This window comes from Kogia breviceps, chromosome 15 (genome assembly GCF_026419965.1).
Source record: "Kogia breviceps isolate mKogBre1 chromosome 15, mKogBre1 haplotype 1, whole genome shotgun sequence".
Taxonomy (NCBI): Eukaryota; Metazoa; Chordata; class Mammalia; order Artiodactyla; family Physeteridae; genus Kogia; species Kogia breviceps.
Window position 1 is genome coordinate 86,940,040 of NC_081324.1, and position 16,331 is coordinate 86,956,370.

At 48.9% G+C, this 16,331-nt stretch overlaps 1 protein-coding gene across 4 annotated transcripts in view; it reads left to right on the forward strand.

Moving 5' to 3' along the window:
* GLT1D1 (glycosyltransferase 1 domain containing 1) overlaps positions 1-16,331 on the forward strand; it is a 139,710-nt gene that overhangs the window by 74,864 nt on the left and 48,515 nt on the right. For 3 of the 4 annotated variants that reach the window (XM_059040032.2, XM_059040031.2, XM_067015552.1), the window contains 3 exons: positions 1,817-1,860; positions 3,488-3,608; positions 11,196-11,294. In XM_059040032.2, coding sequence (XP_058896015.1) covers positions 1,817-1,860; positions 3,488-3,608; positions 11,196-11,294 — 264 coding nt within the window. Of the gene's footprint in view, positions 1-1,816; positions 1,861-3,487; positions 3,609-11,195; positions 11,295-11,928; positions 12,244-16,331 lie in introns of those variants that run through there. The other variant, XM_067015551.1, reaches the window with a different exon arrangement.

Sequence of the window (16,331 nt, forward strand, 5' to 3'; positions counted from 1 at the left end):
GAAATGCAGGCTCAAGCGTATTAGATTGTAACTAATTTAAAAGTTGGACTTGGGGCTTCCCTGGTGGTGCGGTGGTTGAGAGTCCGCCTGCCGATGCAGGGGACGCGGGTTCGTGCCCCGGTCCGGGAAGTTCCCACGTGCCGCGGAGCAGCTGGGCCCGTGAGCCGTGGCCGCTGAGCCTGCGCGTCCGGAACCTGTGCTCCGCAATGGGAGAGGCCACAGCGGTGAGAGGCCCGCGTACTGCAAAAAAAAAAAAAAAAGTTGGACTTGGTTTTTAAATTAATTTTTTTTTTTTAATTAATTTTTAAATTTTTGGCTGGGTTGTGTCTTCGTTGCTACGTGTGGCCTTTGCTCTAGTTGCGGCGAGCTGGGGCTGCTCTTCATTGCGGTGGCTTCTCTTGTTGTGGAGCATAGGTTCTAGGCGCATGGGCTTCAGTAATTGTGGCACGCAGGCTCAGTAGTTGTGGCTCACGGGCTTAGTTGCTCTGCGGATGTGGATCTTCCCGGACCAGGGCTTGAACCCCTGTCCCCTGCGTTGGCAGGCGGATTCTTAACCACTGTGCCACCAGGGAAGACCTGGACTTGGCTTTTTAAAACTTGAAATATAAATTTAAAGTATATAATCCAGTGGTTTTTGGTATAGTCACAAGTGTTGCTACCATCACTCCTATCTAATTCTGGAACATTTTCATCCCCTCTCAGAAATCCCATACTCATTAGCAGTCATTTCCCATTCTCCCCACCCCCCAGTCCCTAGCAACTACTAATCTACTTTCTTTCTCTATGGTATTGTCTATTCTGGACATTTCACATAAAAAGAGCCACAATTTATGGCCTTTTGCGTCTGGCTTCTTTTGCTTAGCATCATGTTTTCAAGGTTCATCCATGTTGTAGCATAAATCAGAACTTCATTCCTTATTGTGGCTGAATAATATTTCACTGTATGGACAGACCACATTTTGTTTCCCACGTATCAGCTCACGGGTGTGCCCTTGGCTTTAAAGTTGTGTGTCTGGGAAGTCTCCCTGTTAGAAATAAAGTATTACTGTGGTCAGATCCTTTGTCTTAGACGTACCTAGGGTTCCAAGTTCTTCTGCCTCAAAGATTTTATGACAAAATCCACCAGTGTAATGAACCAGACAGTCCTTCCATTGAAGTGTTGTGTTGTCCGATTTTCCCTTGACTATAAATGACTTCTGTTTCAAGACCTTGAGTTGGGTGGACGGCTCTTGTGCTTTTGTACCTGGGGTTTCCCCAGGCTCTTATCTTACAGGCCAAACAGGAAACAGGAATACAGTTGGCCCCCTGTATCCGTGGGTTCTGCATTTGCAGATTCAACCAACCACGGATTGAAAATATTCAGAAAACAAATTCCAGAAAGTTCCAAAAAGCGGAACATGAATTTGCTGTGCATTGGCAACTATTCCATTGCGTTTATATTATATGAGTATTGTAAGTAATCTAGAGGGATTTAAAGTATACAGGAGGATGTGTGCAGGTTATATGCAAGTGCTACACCATCTTATACAAGGGACTTGAGCATCCGCGGATTTTGGTATCTGAAGGGGTCCTGGCACCAACCCCCTGCGGATACTGAGGGACAACTCTCTATGTATATTTCTTTAAACTTTCTCTCGAGTCCTTCCCTTTTCTTAATTACTTTGTAGCAGCTGGACTCAGGGGTATTATTTCCTATTTGATTTGTTTTTTCCCTTTCTGAACTGTCACATTTGGCTCTGTTGCCATAATCTGCAATTCTCTTGAGACTTCGATTCACTTCCGGCTTTTCCTAAAATTCATCTTTGTCTCTTTTCAGGTTGATCCAGTGTTCACAAGGGAAGTAAAAGCCAAAGTAAAGAGGTAAGTGTAGGTGTTTTGCAGGAGAGGAAACCTAGTGACCGATAAATTATCCCTGTTCCCAGCGTGTCCCAGGTTCTGTTCCCAGCAGTTTACTAGTAATTCCTCCTTTAATCGCCTGTGCGATTAGGGTGACCCTGTGCCATCCTAGGCACTATTATTTTCCCCATTTACAAGCCAGGAAGCTGAGATCCTGGAAGCATCAGCAGTTCCCTGAGGAGCGGGCAGCATTTGGGCACGCGTGTGAAGACGTGCAGCCTCACTAGGTCAGGGGATTCCCAGGAAACCCACGTTGAGGTTACAATTGTCACGGATCACATTGGCCCAAACTGAAAAGACTTAAAACATCTGCTGGTGAGGGTGAAAATTGCCGCCACCCCTTTAGAGGGCAATTTGTCAAGAGTCTTTGTTATCAACTGCATTTGTCTGCCAGTAACCCAATAACACTGGCTTACACACCCTGGAGCTTAACTACTCACATAAAAAAATCTGAGGTCGTGGGTCCAGGTCCAAGTAAGACTTCAGCTCCCGTCTTGCTGTCCTGCGGTCCCTACCTGTGGCTTCCATCCCTAAGGTGACGGTGGCTGTAGAACCCACGCATCACACTCCGAATTTTAAGTGGGGAGATGGGGAAGGGCAAGGGCCAGAAGCATTACCTCCCATTTGGGTCAGCCCCGTTTTTTTTTTTTTTTTTTTTTTTTGCGGTAGGCGGGCCTCTCACTGCTGTGGCCTCTCCCGTTGCGGAGCACAGGCTCCGGACGCGCAGGCGCAGCGGCCATGGCTCACGGGCCCAGCTGCTCCGCGGCACGTGGGATCTTCCCGGACCGGGGCACGAACCCGCGTCCCCTGCATCGGCAGGCGGACTCTCGACCACTGCGCTATCAGGGAAGCCCCTGGGTCAGCCCCTTTTTATGTGAATTTCCTCACACCCCCAGTATTCCAGCTCCTCTCACTGGCCACACCATCACCCCAGGGGACTGGGAAACTGATTTCATCCCCGTATGCAATCAGGTGTTTTTCTGTTGCTCATAGATACAGAATGCATGTATGTAAAAGTATAACCGATTATGTGAAAGGATAACCTCCAAATCCTGAGACTGGTGGAGGGGGGTGGGGGATGGGGAAGAATGTCCATATTTTGGCGTGAAAAAAAAAAAGAAAACAAAACCAAACCTATGTGACAAAGTGCTGGGAACCTGGGTATTGGTTGAGTTTCTCTGTTTTACTATTTCTCTCTGTTTATGATACATCTATGATTCTCTTTCTGTGTATCTTTAAAAAAGAATTTGAAGAAAGGTTGCATTATTAGGCAAGGTTTGTTTTCTAAATCATTCAGAGAAAAGTAGCAAGAGCTGTATCTCTGACGTCCAGTATCTGAGAAGCACGTGTCTTCTTGGTCAGAGGGCTTCAGAATGACGGCGGGTGTGTTAACAGGCTTCCTCTCTCTCTTATCAGAGGTGGATATAGAATCGATTCTCACTCCAGTATGGTTTTCTGTATTGAATCCTTTAGCAGTGATGCTTCCCTGTGGATCTAGGGTATTTCTCCCAAATCGTCATCTCCCCTTCTCCCAGCCCCTCCGCATAAGATTCCCAGCCGTAAGCTCTCTCTCTGCTCCGTGTTCTTACAGGACCGCTGGGGTACGATTGGTCGGGGAGATGGCTCGGGAAGACCTCCACGCGGTCATGAAGAATTGCTTCGCGGTGGTGAATAGCTCTGTCTCTGAAGGCATGTCAGCCGCAATCCTGGAGGTAATGATCTAGCGGGTACTGAAAGTAGCAATATGAAATTGTCCATCTCCCCTTTTCTCATTTATGGAGGTGATGCCTTTGTCAATAAAGCTGTGCCCTTCTCAAAGCTAACAAAGTGAAACGGCATTTCCTCGGGAGTTCTAAAGTAGTTTTTAAGCTCTGTCTGGGACTTAAGAATGCTATTTTCTTTCTCCTTGCCATTTTTCCTTGCCAGCTACAAAATGAAATAAAACTAGGATAGTGTCGCTTCTCTGACTCGCCACTTGGCTTCAACGGGAAGGCGACTGAGGCTATGAAGGGTTGGGACAGGATGTGGGGTGAAGGTGTGTTTTGTAGGGAACCTCCTTTTGTCTTGATTTCGCCTCCCTCTTTTCAGCGTGTCCTATGATCCCAGAATTTAGGGGATAAGAAAGGCTTGGGCTTGGATCTCCCTGGCGGTCCAGTGGTTAAGACTCTGCGCTTCCACTGCAGCGGGCACGAGTTCTGTCCCTGGTTGGGGAACAAAGATCCCGCAGGCACTGGCGCAGCCAAAGAGAAAAAGAAGGAAAGAGTTGGGCTTGTGCACGTGGCAGGGGCTGGGGCTTCCTTCGCGGAGGAGAGTAGTTGCAAATGCACAGGGCGGTGGGGATGGGGGTGGACCTCATCTCTCTGTCTGGTGTTCAGCTCAGCAAATCTCTTACGCTACTTGGGCTACGTGTGCACAGCCCAGCACAACCCTGCAGTCTGTTGCTGGAGTTATCTGTGCTTTGCAGGGAGAGGCTGAAATAAAAAGCCCCTGCTCTTGACCCTGGCAGCCTCTGGATTGAGTGTATCAACTCTTGGGTTAGAGGGGCTTAATCCAACCTCACAGCCCTTTGCAATCTCTTCTCCTCACTGAGCGTTTTACGGGATGGAGTGTTTTACCAGGATATCTTAAACTGCTTCGTGCTGACGACCTGAGTAATACCCAGCGTGCCTCTAATGCAAAAGGATTTTCCTTCCCCTTATGTTGCTGTCGGTTCACAGCACACTGGGTTCCTTTTCAAGAGTGATCTTAGCAAAGAGGAGACTCCATCCCTCCTGTCATAACCAGCTTTCCGTGCTGGATTTTCTTCATATCACTAAATCACAAGCCATCCCTCTCATGGAACCTCCTTTAGTTCGCACACAATAGATGCCTTGTAAGTCCTCTTGGTTAGCGCAGGATAAAACTTTCTGTAGAAACAGAAACGTTTGGCGATTGGCCCTCCAGGTCTTTCAATCGCGTTTCACATCCCCTTTCTCAGGACACTAGTCTCTTACTTCAGGGTCTACTTAGAGCGATGCTATTGTTTTATCATAAGTATTTGTAACATCCATTTATTCCTTTGGATGCTAGTTGAATTTACCAGCCAAAGTTACAATTTGTGAATTTCAGTGTTTCAGAGACCATGGTAAATAAAGCAGGAAAAAAAATCATGCTCCCTAAATTTAAGAAATGACTGATGTCACATGCCTAATATTTTCTGTGAATGTGGCATCATTTTAAAAAGCAAACAAAGACAACCAAGAACAAAGTATTATGGGTGGGGGTAACATATACTGACGCCTGTAATTCCAGTGTTAGGAAGCTTTCGAAGCACAGAGCTTGGATTTTTAACACGTTCATCTTCAGCCAGATGTCGAATACCTCAATACCTCAGTCTAAGCTTAATGATTAGCATTAATCTCCGCTGTGGTTTAGAATCAGCTTTCGACTAGAGTCACTGGAGCGGTACATTGTACTCTTCCTGTTAGCTTTAAAAATGTATATTCTTACAGTACCACGTCCTCAAGCCATCGCTGAATCGCTCCTTTGATGTAAATACACATTTTTTTCTCACCCAACTTCTTAAGAAAAGGTAAAGTGGAATTCGGGAATGATTTTATAAGCAGCACACACAGCAGTTCATTGCAGATGAATTGCTGTCAAATTTCATTTGCTTCAAAGGAAAGGCAGCTGTTAGCAATTCTGTCCGCCTTCAAATGTCGACACTGTGTTCCTTTTGAAAATTCCAAAATAACCTTTGGGCTGAGGGTTTTGAATGAAACTGATTTTAGAGGAGTGTGGAGGGTGTATTTCATTAGAATCAATTCAAAGAACCAAAGTGGTTAATCACAGAATAAGTGCATATCACTTTTGAAGGAAGGGATCCTTTGACCTTTCAGAATTAGCTTTGTTTTGTCATGGAAGCATGTAAAAATCCATTTGCTATGACACACTTCTTTGCTTTTGCTGATAAACTCCAAAAATCAAGCGTTAGCTGGATGCCCGGGCAGTAGAGTGGAGATCGCTACAACGAATCTGTTGTCAAGTTTGGGCTTATTATGGAGTTGAACTGTACACAGAATTAGAAGAATACAAAAAAATTATTATTATTATTAATTTTTGTTTTGTTTTGGCCATGTGGCATGCGGGATCTTAGTTCCCCGACCAGGGATCGAACCTGGGGCCCCTGCAGTGGAGGTGCGGAGTCCTGACCACTGGACCGCCGGAGAAGTCCCAGAAAGTTATTTGCTTATCCCGCTCTTCCTCACTGGGCTCTCCTCCCTGCCCTGGAGCGCGCGCACGCGCGCGCGCGCACACACGCACACACACACACACGCACGCGCGCGCGCACACACACACACACACACACACACACACACACACACACACACACACACACACACACACACACACACACACACACACACACACACACACACACACTCTCCAGGTCAAAGTTTTCACTGTCCAGAGGAGAGGAAGGCATCTTCTAAAGCAAAGAACCTTGGCTAATTTCAGAAGTGTGTGGGGCAGAGCTGTGCCCTTCCCACTTTTTTTGTGTGTGTGTGTGGCACGCGGGCCTCTCACTGTTGTGGCCTCTCCCGTTGCGGAGCACAGGCTCCGGACGCGCAGGCTCAGCGGCCACGGCTCACAGGCCCAGCCGCTCCGCGGCACGTGGGATCCTCCCGGACCGGGACACGAACCCGTGTCCCCTGCATCGGCAGGCGGACTCTCAACCTCTGTGCCACCAGGGAAGCCCCCTTCCCACTTTTAAAACGGGAAGGCTTTTGGAGTTGTCACGACTGGGAGGCTGCGACTGGCGTTTAGTTTGGCGGGGCGGGAGTGCAGACAGGCAAAGTATTTTTCAACGTGCAAGACGGTCTTTGCGTCAAAGGCCTGTCCCCAAAATGCCATGGGCGTCCCCGTCAAGAAACGCTCTACAATCCGTGGTGCCGGACCCGAGCGCACTGTGCGCTCACGTCAGTGGAGCATCCGGACCTGCCGCCTCCCCACGTGACGAGCAGTGATCACGGTGCTGGGCACATGCCCAGTGAAGGCCACCGACATGCACGCAGACCTCCCTGCAAGGAAATGTGGGCCCCAGCGGTTTCAACCCAGGGCGTGCGTCCGAATTCCCTCTGAAGCTTCAAAAGCCACCGGTGTGCGTGACGGCGCCCTGCAGAGGCTCTCTTGGCTGTGCTGACGCGGAGCCCTGGCGGCCGTGCTTCCAAAGGCTCTTCTGCGTGTAGACTGGGGGCCGTGTCTCTGGAAACCTCTGTTAGCCCCGCTGAAGACGGTGCACCAGCGACAAAGCTTTTTAAAAAGGTCAAATAGGAAGCTTCCACCTACCTGCTGGAAGTTTGAAGAGCTCAAGGGGGGGGGGGCAAGAGAAATTCAGTGAGTGCAAACTCGAGCGGCTGTTAGGTGCCCCTTCAGCTCTGATGTTTCCTCTTTTTTGTCCCAAAACGGGGCCCCGGATTCCAGGTTTGAGCGACTCTCTGCTCCAAGCTCCACCCCCTCCAGTGCCACAACCAGAAGGGGTTCAGAGGGCGAGCTCGCCCATCTCCAAACACCGTCTCGCCCAAGACACTGCCAGGCCCGGTTCTCACCAGGACCAGCTTCACAGCACTGCTGTGTCCCGGGACTTTGCCTTTCTCGCAGACACGGTGTGTTTTTAAAGAGGTGACGTCACACCTGAAGAAAGTGACTTGTGAATCAACAATCTGGTTCCTTAATGCCGTGTCTTGGCTCTATGAAAATAGCATTTCCACGTGCTTACCTATTCTTCAGATATCTCCTTTCTTTGTTTTTCTTTTCTCTTTTGTTGGAGTAGAGTTGGTTTACAATATTTCGTTAGATTTAGGTGTACAGCAAAGTGATTCAGTTATACATATGTATATCTATGTATCTATATTCTTTTTTTCTGATTCTTTTCTGTTATACGTTATTGCAAGATATTGAATATAGTTCCCCGTGCTATACGGTAAATCCTTGCTGTTTATCAAGACGTCTCCTTTCTTAAAGACAGTTTATTTTTAAGAGGGGCCTTTGAAATTAGTTTTCTCTGAATATACAGCTTCCAGTATCATCTTCCTCCACCCAACTCACAACTTCAAGACTCAGATTGTATTTCTCTCTTTCTTTTTGAGGTATAGTTGATGTACCTTATACATTTCAGATGTTCACCATAGTGATTCACAATTTTTAAAGGTTATACTCCATTAATAGTTATTATAAAATATTGGCTGTATGCCCTGTGCTGTACAGTATATCCTAGTAGCTTATTTATTTTATATGTAGTAGTTTGTACCTCTTAACCCCCTACCCCTATCTTTCCCATCCCCCTTCCCTCTCCCCACTGGTGACCACTAGTTTGTTCTCTGTATCTGTGAGTCTGCTTCTTCTTTGTTTGTTTTTTTTTGGGGGGGGGGGATTCCACATATAAGTGATATCACATAGTATGTGTCTTTCTCTGTCTGACTTATTTCTCTTAGCATCATGCCCTCCAAGTTCATCCATGTCGTTGCAAATGGCAACATTTCCAGATTGAATTTCATTCTTTCTGCTGAACTGCAGTTTTCCTTGAAGGCAAGGAGCATGTCCTCTGCAACCTTGAGCCCTCCCCCAAAGTCTAGCTTTGTACAATCAGTAATCAATAAATATTCATTGGATGGAGCAAAGCTAAACTACTATACGGTATCACCTCTTTGACTCGCCTTTAATCAACTGGTCTCATCACCCAAACCTCCTGTGTCTTGCCCTTTGCAGGTTGATGATTATTTGTTGAATGAGGGACAAGGAATGGGTGATCTCACTGGCCCACGGCCTTACTTGTGTGTTGGGTGCTTGGTGTGCCCTGGTTGATATACAAGTAAGTCTGTACTACGGGAGGGATGACAGGATCTTTTTCTTTTTTTGCTGAAACAGGGATAGAAACTCTGTCCTCCCTCAGGATCGGCCGGTTCTGAGATTCTCTGATGGCCAGTTTTATAGATCTACATTTACATCTTCATATCTGTATTTATAGAATCTCCTCTCAATCTGTGCGTCTGCCACAGTTTCTCCAAAATACACCGGTGCTTAATGACATCAGTGGGTAAATGTACCATTTGGATTGGAAGATGCTCCAGGGCCCACCTGGGAGAGAGAACAATGAGAACAGAGCTAGCCGTGCGCCCTGACATGTGTGATCAGCCTCTAGCGAGCCTCCCCTCATCGGTGGGATGAGATGAGACGGTCCGGAAGGTCTCATCTACGTGGACGATTCTGCAGTCCCTTGACAGGTGCCTAGAAATGGAATCACAGTGGGTCATACCAGTTTGATGAGCTAACGACCTGGACAGGGTGAAGAGCAGGGAAAGGAGCCACCAGACATCATGCCGTCGGACTCACCGCGACTATATTACGACCCTGTACCTTACATAGTCAATGTCAGCTTAAGCTATCAACCACCTAAGTGGTGTTTGTGCAGAATGACATCTGAAATTTTCATTTACTCTGGAAAGTTTAGCCCCTCGTTCCCAAAGGATAAAACCGGAGCCCAGGAAGAGGTCTGGTACCGGGCGTCCAACTCGGACTCCATTTCCCCAGAATGACTGATGAGCAATGGATTTGAGACCCGCCGTGGTAGTCGAGGGCAAAGCCTCCACCAGGGCAAGACCAGGGTCTCACGAGTCCCGGCTCGTGCCCTTCTCCAAAATACCAGATTGTACCCACGGCCTGTCAGAACCCAAGGCCCAACCAGTGGGTTCGTAAAGCACCTGTGACCCTGATGTTGAGATGTGGCCGTTTGGGGTTACTCTTTGCCTGTGCTGCTGGGTTTCCTTGTTCCTGAATCTAGTGACAGCGGAAAGTCCCAGTTTTTACCCTACGGGATGAGGGCGGAATATCACGACCTGGAGACTTTCTATGACCACGAAAGGCCACCAAGAGAGGCTGTCGCGGTGCTGGGGAGGGGACCGTGAAGCCGGGAACAAGCAGGAGGACTCCAGTCCGAGCGGCCAGCCAGCTCCACCGCCTTCCCCGCTGGTGTCAGAATAGTCTCCGGGGGGCAGAAAGGAGGCCTGTCCTCTCTCCTCCGACCTTATGCGGGGCCTGGATCTCAAACTCAACGTGTACTGGGAAGATACAGGCGACACAGAGCCAGAAAACCAGGTGAGCTCACCAAGAAAGCTGCTGACGAGAAGGTGATCACAGTGTGAACCGCTGACTTATAACTGACTTACGTTCAGCTGCTTCTGGAACATTGGGTCCACAAGCATTGGTTGAGCTCGTAACTACGTGTCACACCTGTGGCTCTGGGCACTTGGGCGTTGGTGGCGTTGGTGCCACGTGAAGTCCTGGGTGTCAGAGCTTCCCACGGTAAGATACCAAGCGGCTGGGACTGGGGAACTGCACCTTCCTGAGAACCGAATGTCACCCCCTCCGTGACCAGATGGTTTATTACGTGCAACTGGACACCGCCCGCCGAGTTGGAGCGCCTACCACACCCTTGTGTACAGTAAGAGCCAGAATATTGCTTTGCTGATGGCACCCCCTCCGGGCTGCGTCCGGACACCAAGGTGCGAAGGGAATTCCCTCTCACCTGCTGAAAGGCACCCGTCACGTGAAAGCTGGGTCGGCCCCTGTGAAAGTCGCCGTGGGCGAGTCAACGTACGGAACTGAGATGGGGCTGGGAAGGGCCGGCCGAACCCCGTGTGTTTCTAAATGCGTGAGGCCAACACTCCGTGCCGTGCCGCGCTGCTGGGCATCTCTCTGAGGCCTCGATGCCGGGTTGTGCCAGGCTATGGGGTGCCCCAGCCTGGCTGATCCCCGCCCTTCGGGACTGGACAGGCCGCTTGGTGGGCGATCAGAATGACAAATCGGGCTTCTCCTCACTGCCGTGCGCGTGCGCCAAAGGGACGCGTGCGGTCCGGGTGGCATTCGCATGGCTGGCGCTGGAAGAAAATTACTCACCGGGGAAAGTAACGAGGGTAGTCAAAAACGTATACTCCACGCTGCCGCCGAAGCAGTGCCCATTGAACGTTTGCAGAGAGAGGGCTTCTTTGTGACATCGCAGTGACGACGTCGGCCAGACCGTTACAGTGTGTCGTTCCCCGAGACTCGCAAATACAGTCAGTCGTGAAGACTCAGTATGTAGTTGGAAAATCTGGGGTTTGGAGTGGGAAATCATTTTCGGCAAAGCTTTTGGGGTACTTTTTGTGCGGTGCCGGAGGTCCAGTTAAGCTAGGCACTTAACTCTCCCACAGACTGGCTCACCTGGCCGCAGCAGCTCTTAACAGCGATCGCCCACCTCTCCTCTGTTCTTTGCGTCCTTTTAGGCAATGGATTTGGAGGTCCCCGTGTTGGCAAGGAACATCCCTGGGAACGCGGCAGTGGTGAAGCACGAAGTTACGGGATTGCTGTTCTCCGACCCTCAGGTAAAGGAGAGCAATTTACACCCCCGCCCCCCGGTCACCTGGTCTGAGTAGCTTTCATCTGTGTGCGGTGGTCAAGAGTCTGTGATCTGCGTCTTTGTGATTAGCTCTTGGTGTTCCCTTCAGAATCAGTAGAGGAGTGTGGGGGACCCTGTGTCGCTGTTGTCACACGGGCAGCTGCCTGGACGTGTCACTAAGAGAAACCCGGGGACGTTCAGGAGACCCGAGGCTTGAGTTCTGTCTCTGAGGCCGCTGGTGGGGTCACCGGGCCCTCGAGCCAGTCCCTTCCCCTCTTACGTGCTTGCGTGTCTGGTTTCTTTTTCTGTTTGAATTTATTTTATGGAAGTATAGTTAATTTGCAGTACTGTGTTAATTTCTGCTACACAGCACAGAGACAGTTCCACATCATCTGCATGTTTTTTCATATTCTTTCCCGTGATGGTTTATCGCACGCTACTGAATACAGTTCCCTGTGCTCTGCAGTAGAACTTGTTTGTTCATCCGTCCTACAGGTGGTTTTGGGCTGGCCAAAAAGTTCGTTCAGGTTTTTCTGTAAGATGTTACTCTTTGGCCAACCCGATAGTTTGCATGTGCTACAACCCCAGACTCCCAAACAGACTTCTGGTTTCTGAAGCAGGCACTCTTCAGATACCATCCTGCACTCCCAGGACATCTCCTGGTGTTCAGAAGACTGCCATATCCCTTGCAATCCTTCAAAGCAGTGTCCAGAAGAGGCAGCGTAGTTGTGTTTATACATGTGTGTATCTGAAATTAAAATAAAGGTGAATGCAGCTGATAGTGGACACAGCTGGTGGACCCAGCGTCATCTGCCTCCCAGGACGTGTGTGAAGGGGTCCCGGTCACAGAGTCTGAGGTTCCAAGGATGCGTCTACGCTTGAAGCCCTTGGGACCCTGTGCAGGGCGTGTAGCCTGAGTCTCCAAGCTCTGTCTTGTCCTCTGTACAATTACAAGAGCTAATTGTAACTCCTGCTCTTAGAGGTGTGATGTGGGCCGAAGGGGTTGATATACAGGGCTGGGCCGTGGTCACGGCACGCGGTCAGGGCTCTGGGTTCCCGTTATCGCCAAAAGGAGAGCCCGTTGCTGCTGCCTATGGCTCGTGTTCGGTGGCAGCAAAGAAAGACTCTTAGGCCCATCCTTTGCTCTTCAAGTCTTCAGATTTAGAAATTAGGTTCTACTCGCTATCATCTTTATGAAGGCACATGTTATATACAGGAATAAAGGGATTTATACTTACAAGCTCGGGTCAACTCCAATATCTGAAAATTCCGTTTTTCAGCTTTCCTACCGCGGATACTTAATCCCGGGTCGCTTCCCCTTCCCCGGAGTATAATTATGCGTCACCTAGTTTCACTGCCTTCTTAACATAGTCACTGGAAGAAGACGGAAGCCAGCTTCCCCGGGGGAGGGGCGGGCGGGGTTGCAGGGAGTCGGGCATCACCAGGTGCTGTGTGGATGCAGACGCTCACCTGGGAAACAACTGAAAGAGCAAAGGGCAGGCCCGGGGCTTATCAGTTATTAGCTAACAAAAGGCACATCTAACACGAATGCCTTTCCTTTTTTTTTGCGGTTCGCGGGCCTCTCCCTGCCGTGGCTTCTCCCGTCACGGAGCACAGGCTCCGGACGCGCAGGTGCAGTGGCCACGGCTCACGGGTTCCCAGATGTGGGATCTTCCCGGACTGGGGCGCGAACCCGCGTCCCCTGCATCGGCAGGCGGACTCTCAACCGCTGCGCCACCAGGGAATCCCATGAATGCCTTTCCTTTGAACCACGACCCCTAAAAGCTAAAACAATACCAGCACATGAAGAGTGTGTAGCGGTCCCTTACTGGTCCTCCAGACAAAGGCATATGGCTTTTGCCCACCTTCTGCATCTCTCAACGTCAACGCCAGCCAAGCTGGAGGTCACAGAATATTGTCTCCCCGTGAGCAGAGAGATTTTATTTTCATCTCCCCAAACCCGCAGTCTATTTATTTTATAGCTCAGTTTCAGAGCACTGTAATTTTATCAGTGAGTGTCTGAATAGCCATCACTTGTAAACGGCCGTATCGGGTCCAGCGCTAGAACGAGAGCAGCTTGGCTGTCCTGACTCACTTCACATTCCCTGTAAGGCATTCCTCTCCGTATTTGCAAATAACTGTCCTGTCTCTGACACGTGCAAGTTACGTCTGCGGGTTGCCGGCTTCCTGCGAGTTACCAGACCCAGCTCCGCAGCGCTCACACAGCTAAGGCGTGGGCTTATTTTGTTTCCAGAGCTTTAATGTCACTTTTACAAAAGATGTTAAAAAAAGAACAGCACGCTCTAGGTTTCATCCCGGGGGAGGCTGCGTTTTTTTCACACGTTTTGAAACGTGTGCGCGACGCGGGTGTCACACGTGACTTTGTTTTATAGTCACGAGCAGACTCGACCTAGCACGGAGTGGGAGCCGTTGCTTCGGAGGAGACCTGCGTTTTCCGTAAGTCAGTGGCCTGGTTGCTGTCCTCTAGGCTCAGGAGCGCAGACGGAATCAGCCACTGTTTGCTGCCAGTGTTTGCAAGGTTTATTCCAAGTGTGTATTCAAATAAGTATTCAAAGCTCCATTTCACTCATTGAGAAGGGACTTCCATGCCAGGGTGTCAGCCTCGTAAAGTTAATGTAGGTAGATGCATAGATAGATAGATACATAGATCCATAGATAGATAAGATACACAGATACAGACAGACAGATGGACATATCGAATGCAGAAAAATCATACTTTGGATTTTCAACAAAATCATGATTTAAAAGTATTCAGCTGTGACGGGGCTTCCCTGGTGGCGCAGTGGTTGGGAGTCCGCCTGACGATGCGGGGGACGCGGGTTCGCGCCCCGGTCCGGGAGGATCCCACGTGCCGCGGAGCGGCTGGGCCCGTGAGCCGTGGCCGCTGCACCTGCGCGTCCGGAGCCTGTGCTCCCCAACGGGAGAGGCCACGACAGTGAGAGGCCCGCGCACCGCAAAAAAAAAAAAAAAAAAAAAAGAAGAGTATTCAGCTGTGGTACAAACAAAGTAATCTCTATTTTTATACACCTCAGCCCTGGAAAACCTTAAGTTAAGTGAAGCTTTCCAAACCTACTAAACATTGATTTTTATTTTTATTTTTTTGGTTACTGCGACAGTCCCATTCTTTTTCTTTTTAAGAAGAAAAGAGCTGAGCTATTTTATGGCTACACTTTATAGCTTTGAAATTAAAATCCATTTGACATTTAATAGAAACTGTGACTCCATTTTCTCTCTCAAGGACAGACTTTTGACGTGTGGCCCAAACTAATTTCGCTGGGAGGTTCTGTTTGTTTTTTCGGGAACTATAAAAAACGTCATAACTTTCGGAATACTGATGATGACGACCGGTAACATTTATCGCATGTGTGTTATGTTCCTGTGTCTGTTCTTTGCCGTCAGCATGGATTTACACTTTTATTAAGACTGTTTCATTTTCAATCTTTGACTTTTGATGGTCAACCAACAGTTTAATGTTTGGAAGAAGCAAGGTGTGTTGGAGACACATCAGCCTCCAAACTTTTGTTTGGGTAGAGCTGTGCTGGGGTCTTGAGGTTTCCCCCTCGAAATCTGGGTGAGCCTGGACACGTTTCTTCTTCCCGTGCCCGTTCCTTGATCCGTAAGATGCAGATGATGATGCCCGTCTCTGGGGAATAGCGGAAAGCACGTGGGGTGGAGCCCCGTCCTTGGGCTCAGAGGAGAGCCGCGTGGACGTGGACGCAGAGTTCATCACATTCACGGAGCACCGCCGGGTGAAGTTGTTGGCGGCCGCTCGGGAGCTGTGCAGTAGCTCTTCGGTTTAAGCAGTGGAGTTAAGCTCGGTACGGCGAGACGTTCTCCTTGTGAAATCTGGCCAGCGTCATGCAAAGTATCATTTCTCTCTTTCTTCTTTTTATTTTTTACTTAAAACAATCTTTAACTTTTTAACCAAACATTTAGAGTTCTTACATGTTAAATACAACTGTGATGTGTAAACCCCCAGCCAGTCCCTCTGAAATGTAAAAGCACAGATGCAGGCTTGTCCAGCGTTTGTTGGATTTCCGTTTTAAGCCCAAAGGAAACTCTGGGCAAACTCTGCGTGAACTAAAACGGAAGTCAGTCCAACATTTTTTTTTTGCACGGATTTGTCCACAGGGCGACCATATTGTTCATTGTGAAAAACCAGGTACCTTTGGGAATGAAAGGGGTGTTATTGATAATTATGCTGGGGTGACGGCCATGAACCTGAACCAAATGATGCAGGTAGGGACCGTCTGCGTGAAGGTAGCTGGTATTTGTTAGGGATCAAGGGTGCGTCCAGCCACGTAGGGGAGTCCCAGTTTTCTAGCAGCCACGTTGAAAGAAAATAAAAAGAAACAGATGAAACTCATGTCAATAATATATTTTATTTAGCTTCATCTATCCAAACCTGCATCATCTCAGCATGTAATCGATATAAACAATGTTTTTCCCCATCCCGCCTGCCCATAGAACTGACCGTTGGTTTCAGTGCAATATAAAGAATTTTTTTTTTTTTTTTTTTTTGCGGTACGCGGGCCTCTCACTGCTGTGGCCTCTCCCGTTGCGGAGCACAGGCTCCGGACGTGCAGCCACGGCTCACGGGCCCAGCCGCTCCGCGGCACGTGGTATCCTCCCGGACCGGGGCACGAACCCGCGTCCCCCGCATCGGCAGGCGGACTCTCAACCACTGCGCCACCAGGGAAGCCCAACAATTTTTAATGAGATCTTTACATTCTTTTTTTTTTCCGAGGCTCTGAAATCCTGCGTGTATTTTACCCACCAGCTCATCTCAGTCTGGAGATTAAATTTGTATCGACATACTTGGTTCGCATTGAGACTCCATACCATTTGCAGCTGAAAAAGCAGATTCACATGTCCAGGTTGTTGCAAGTACACGTGTAAAACTTTGTAATACCTGAATCGAGCACCAGCGTTAACATTTCAGTTTAAGTCCATTCAAGTGAATAATTAAAAACGCAGTTCCCGGTCACACTGGCCACATTTC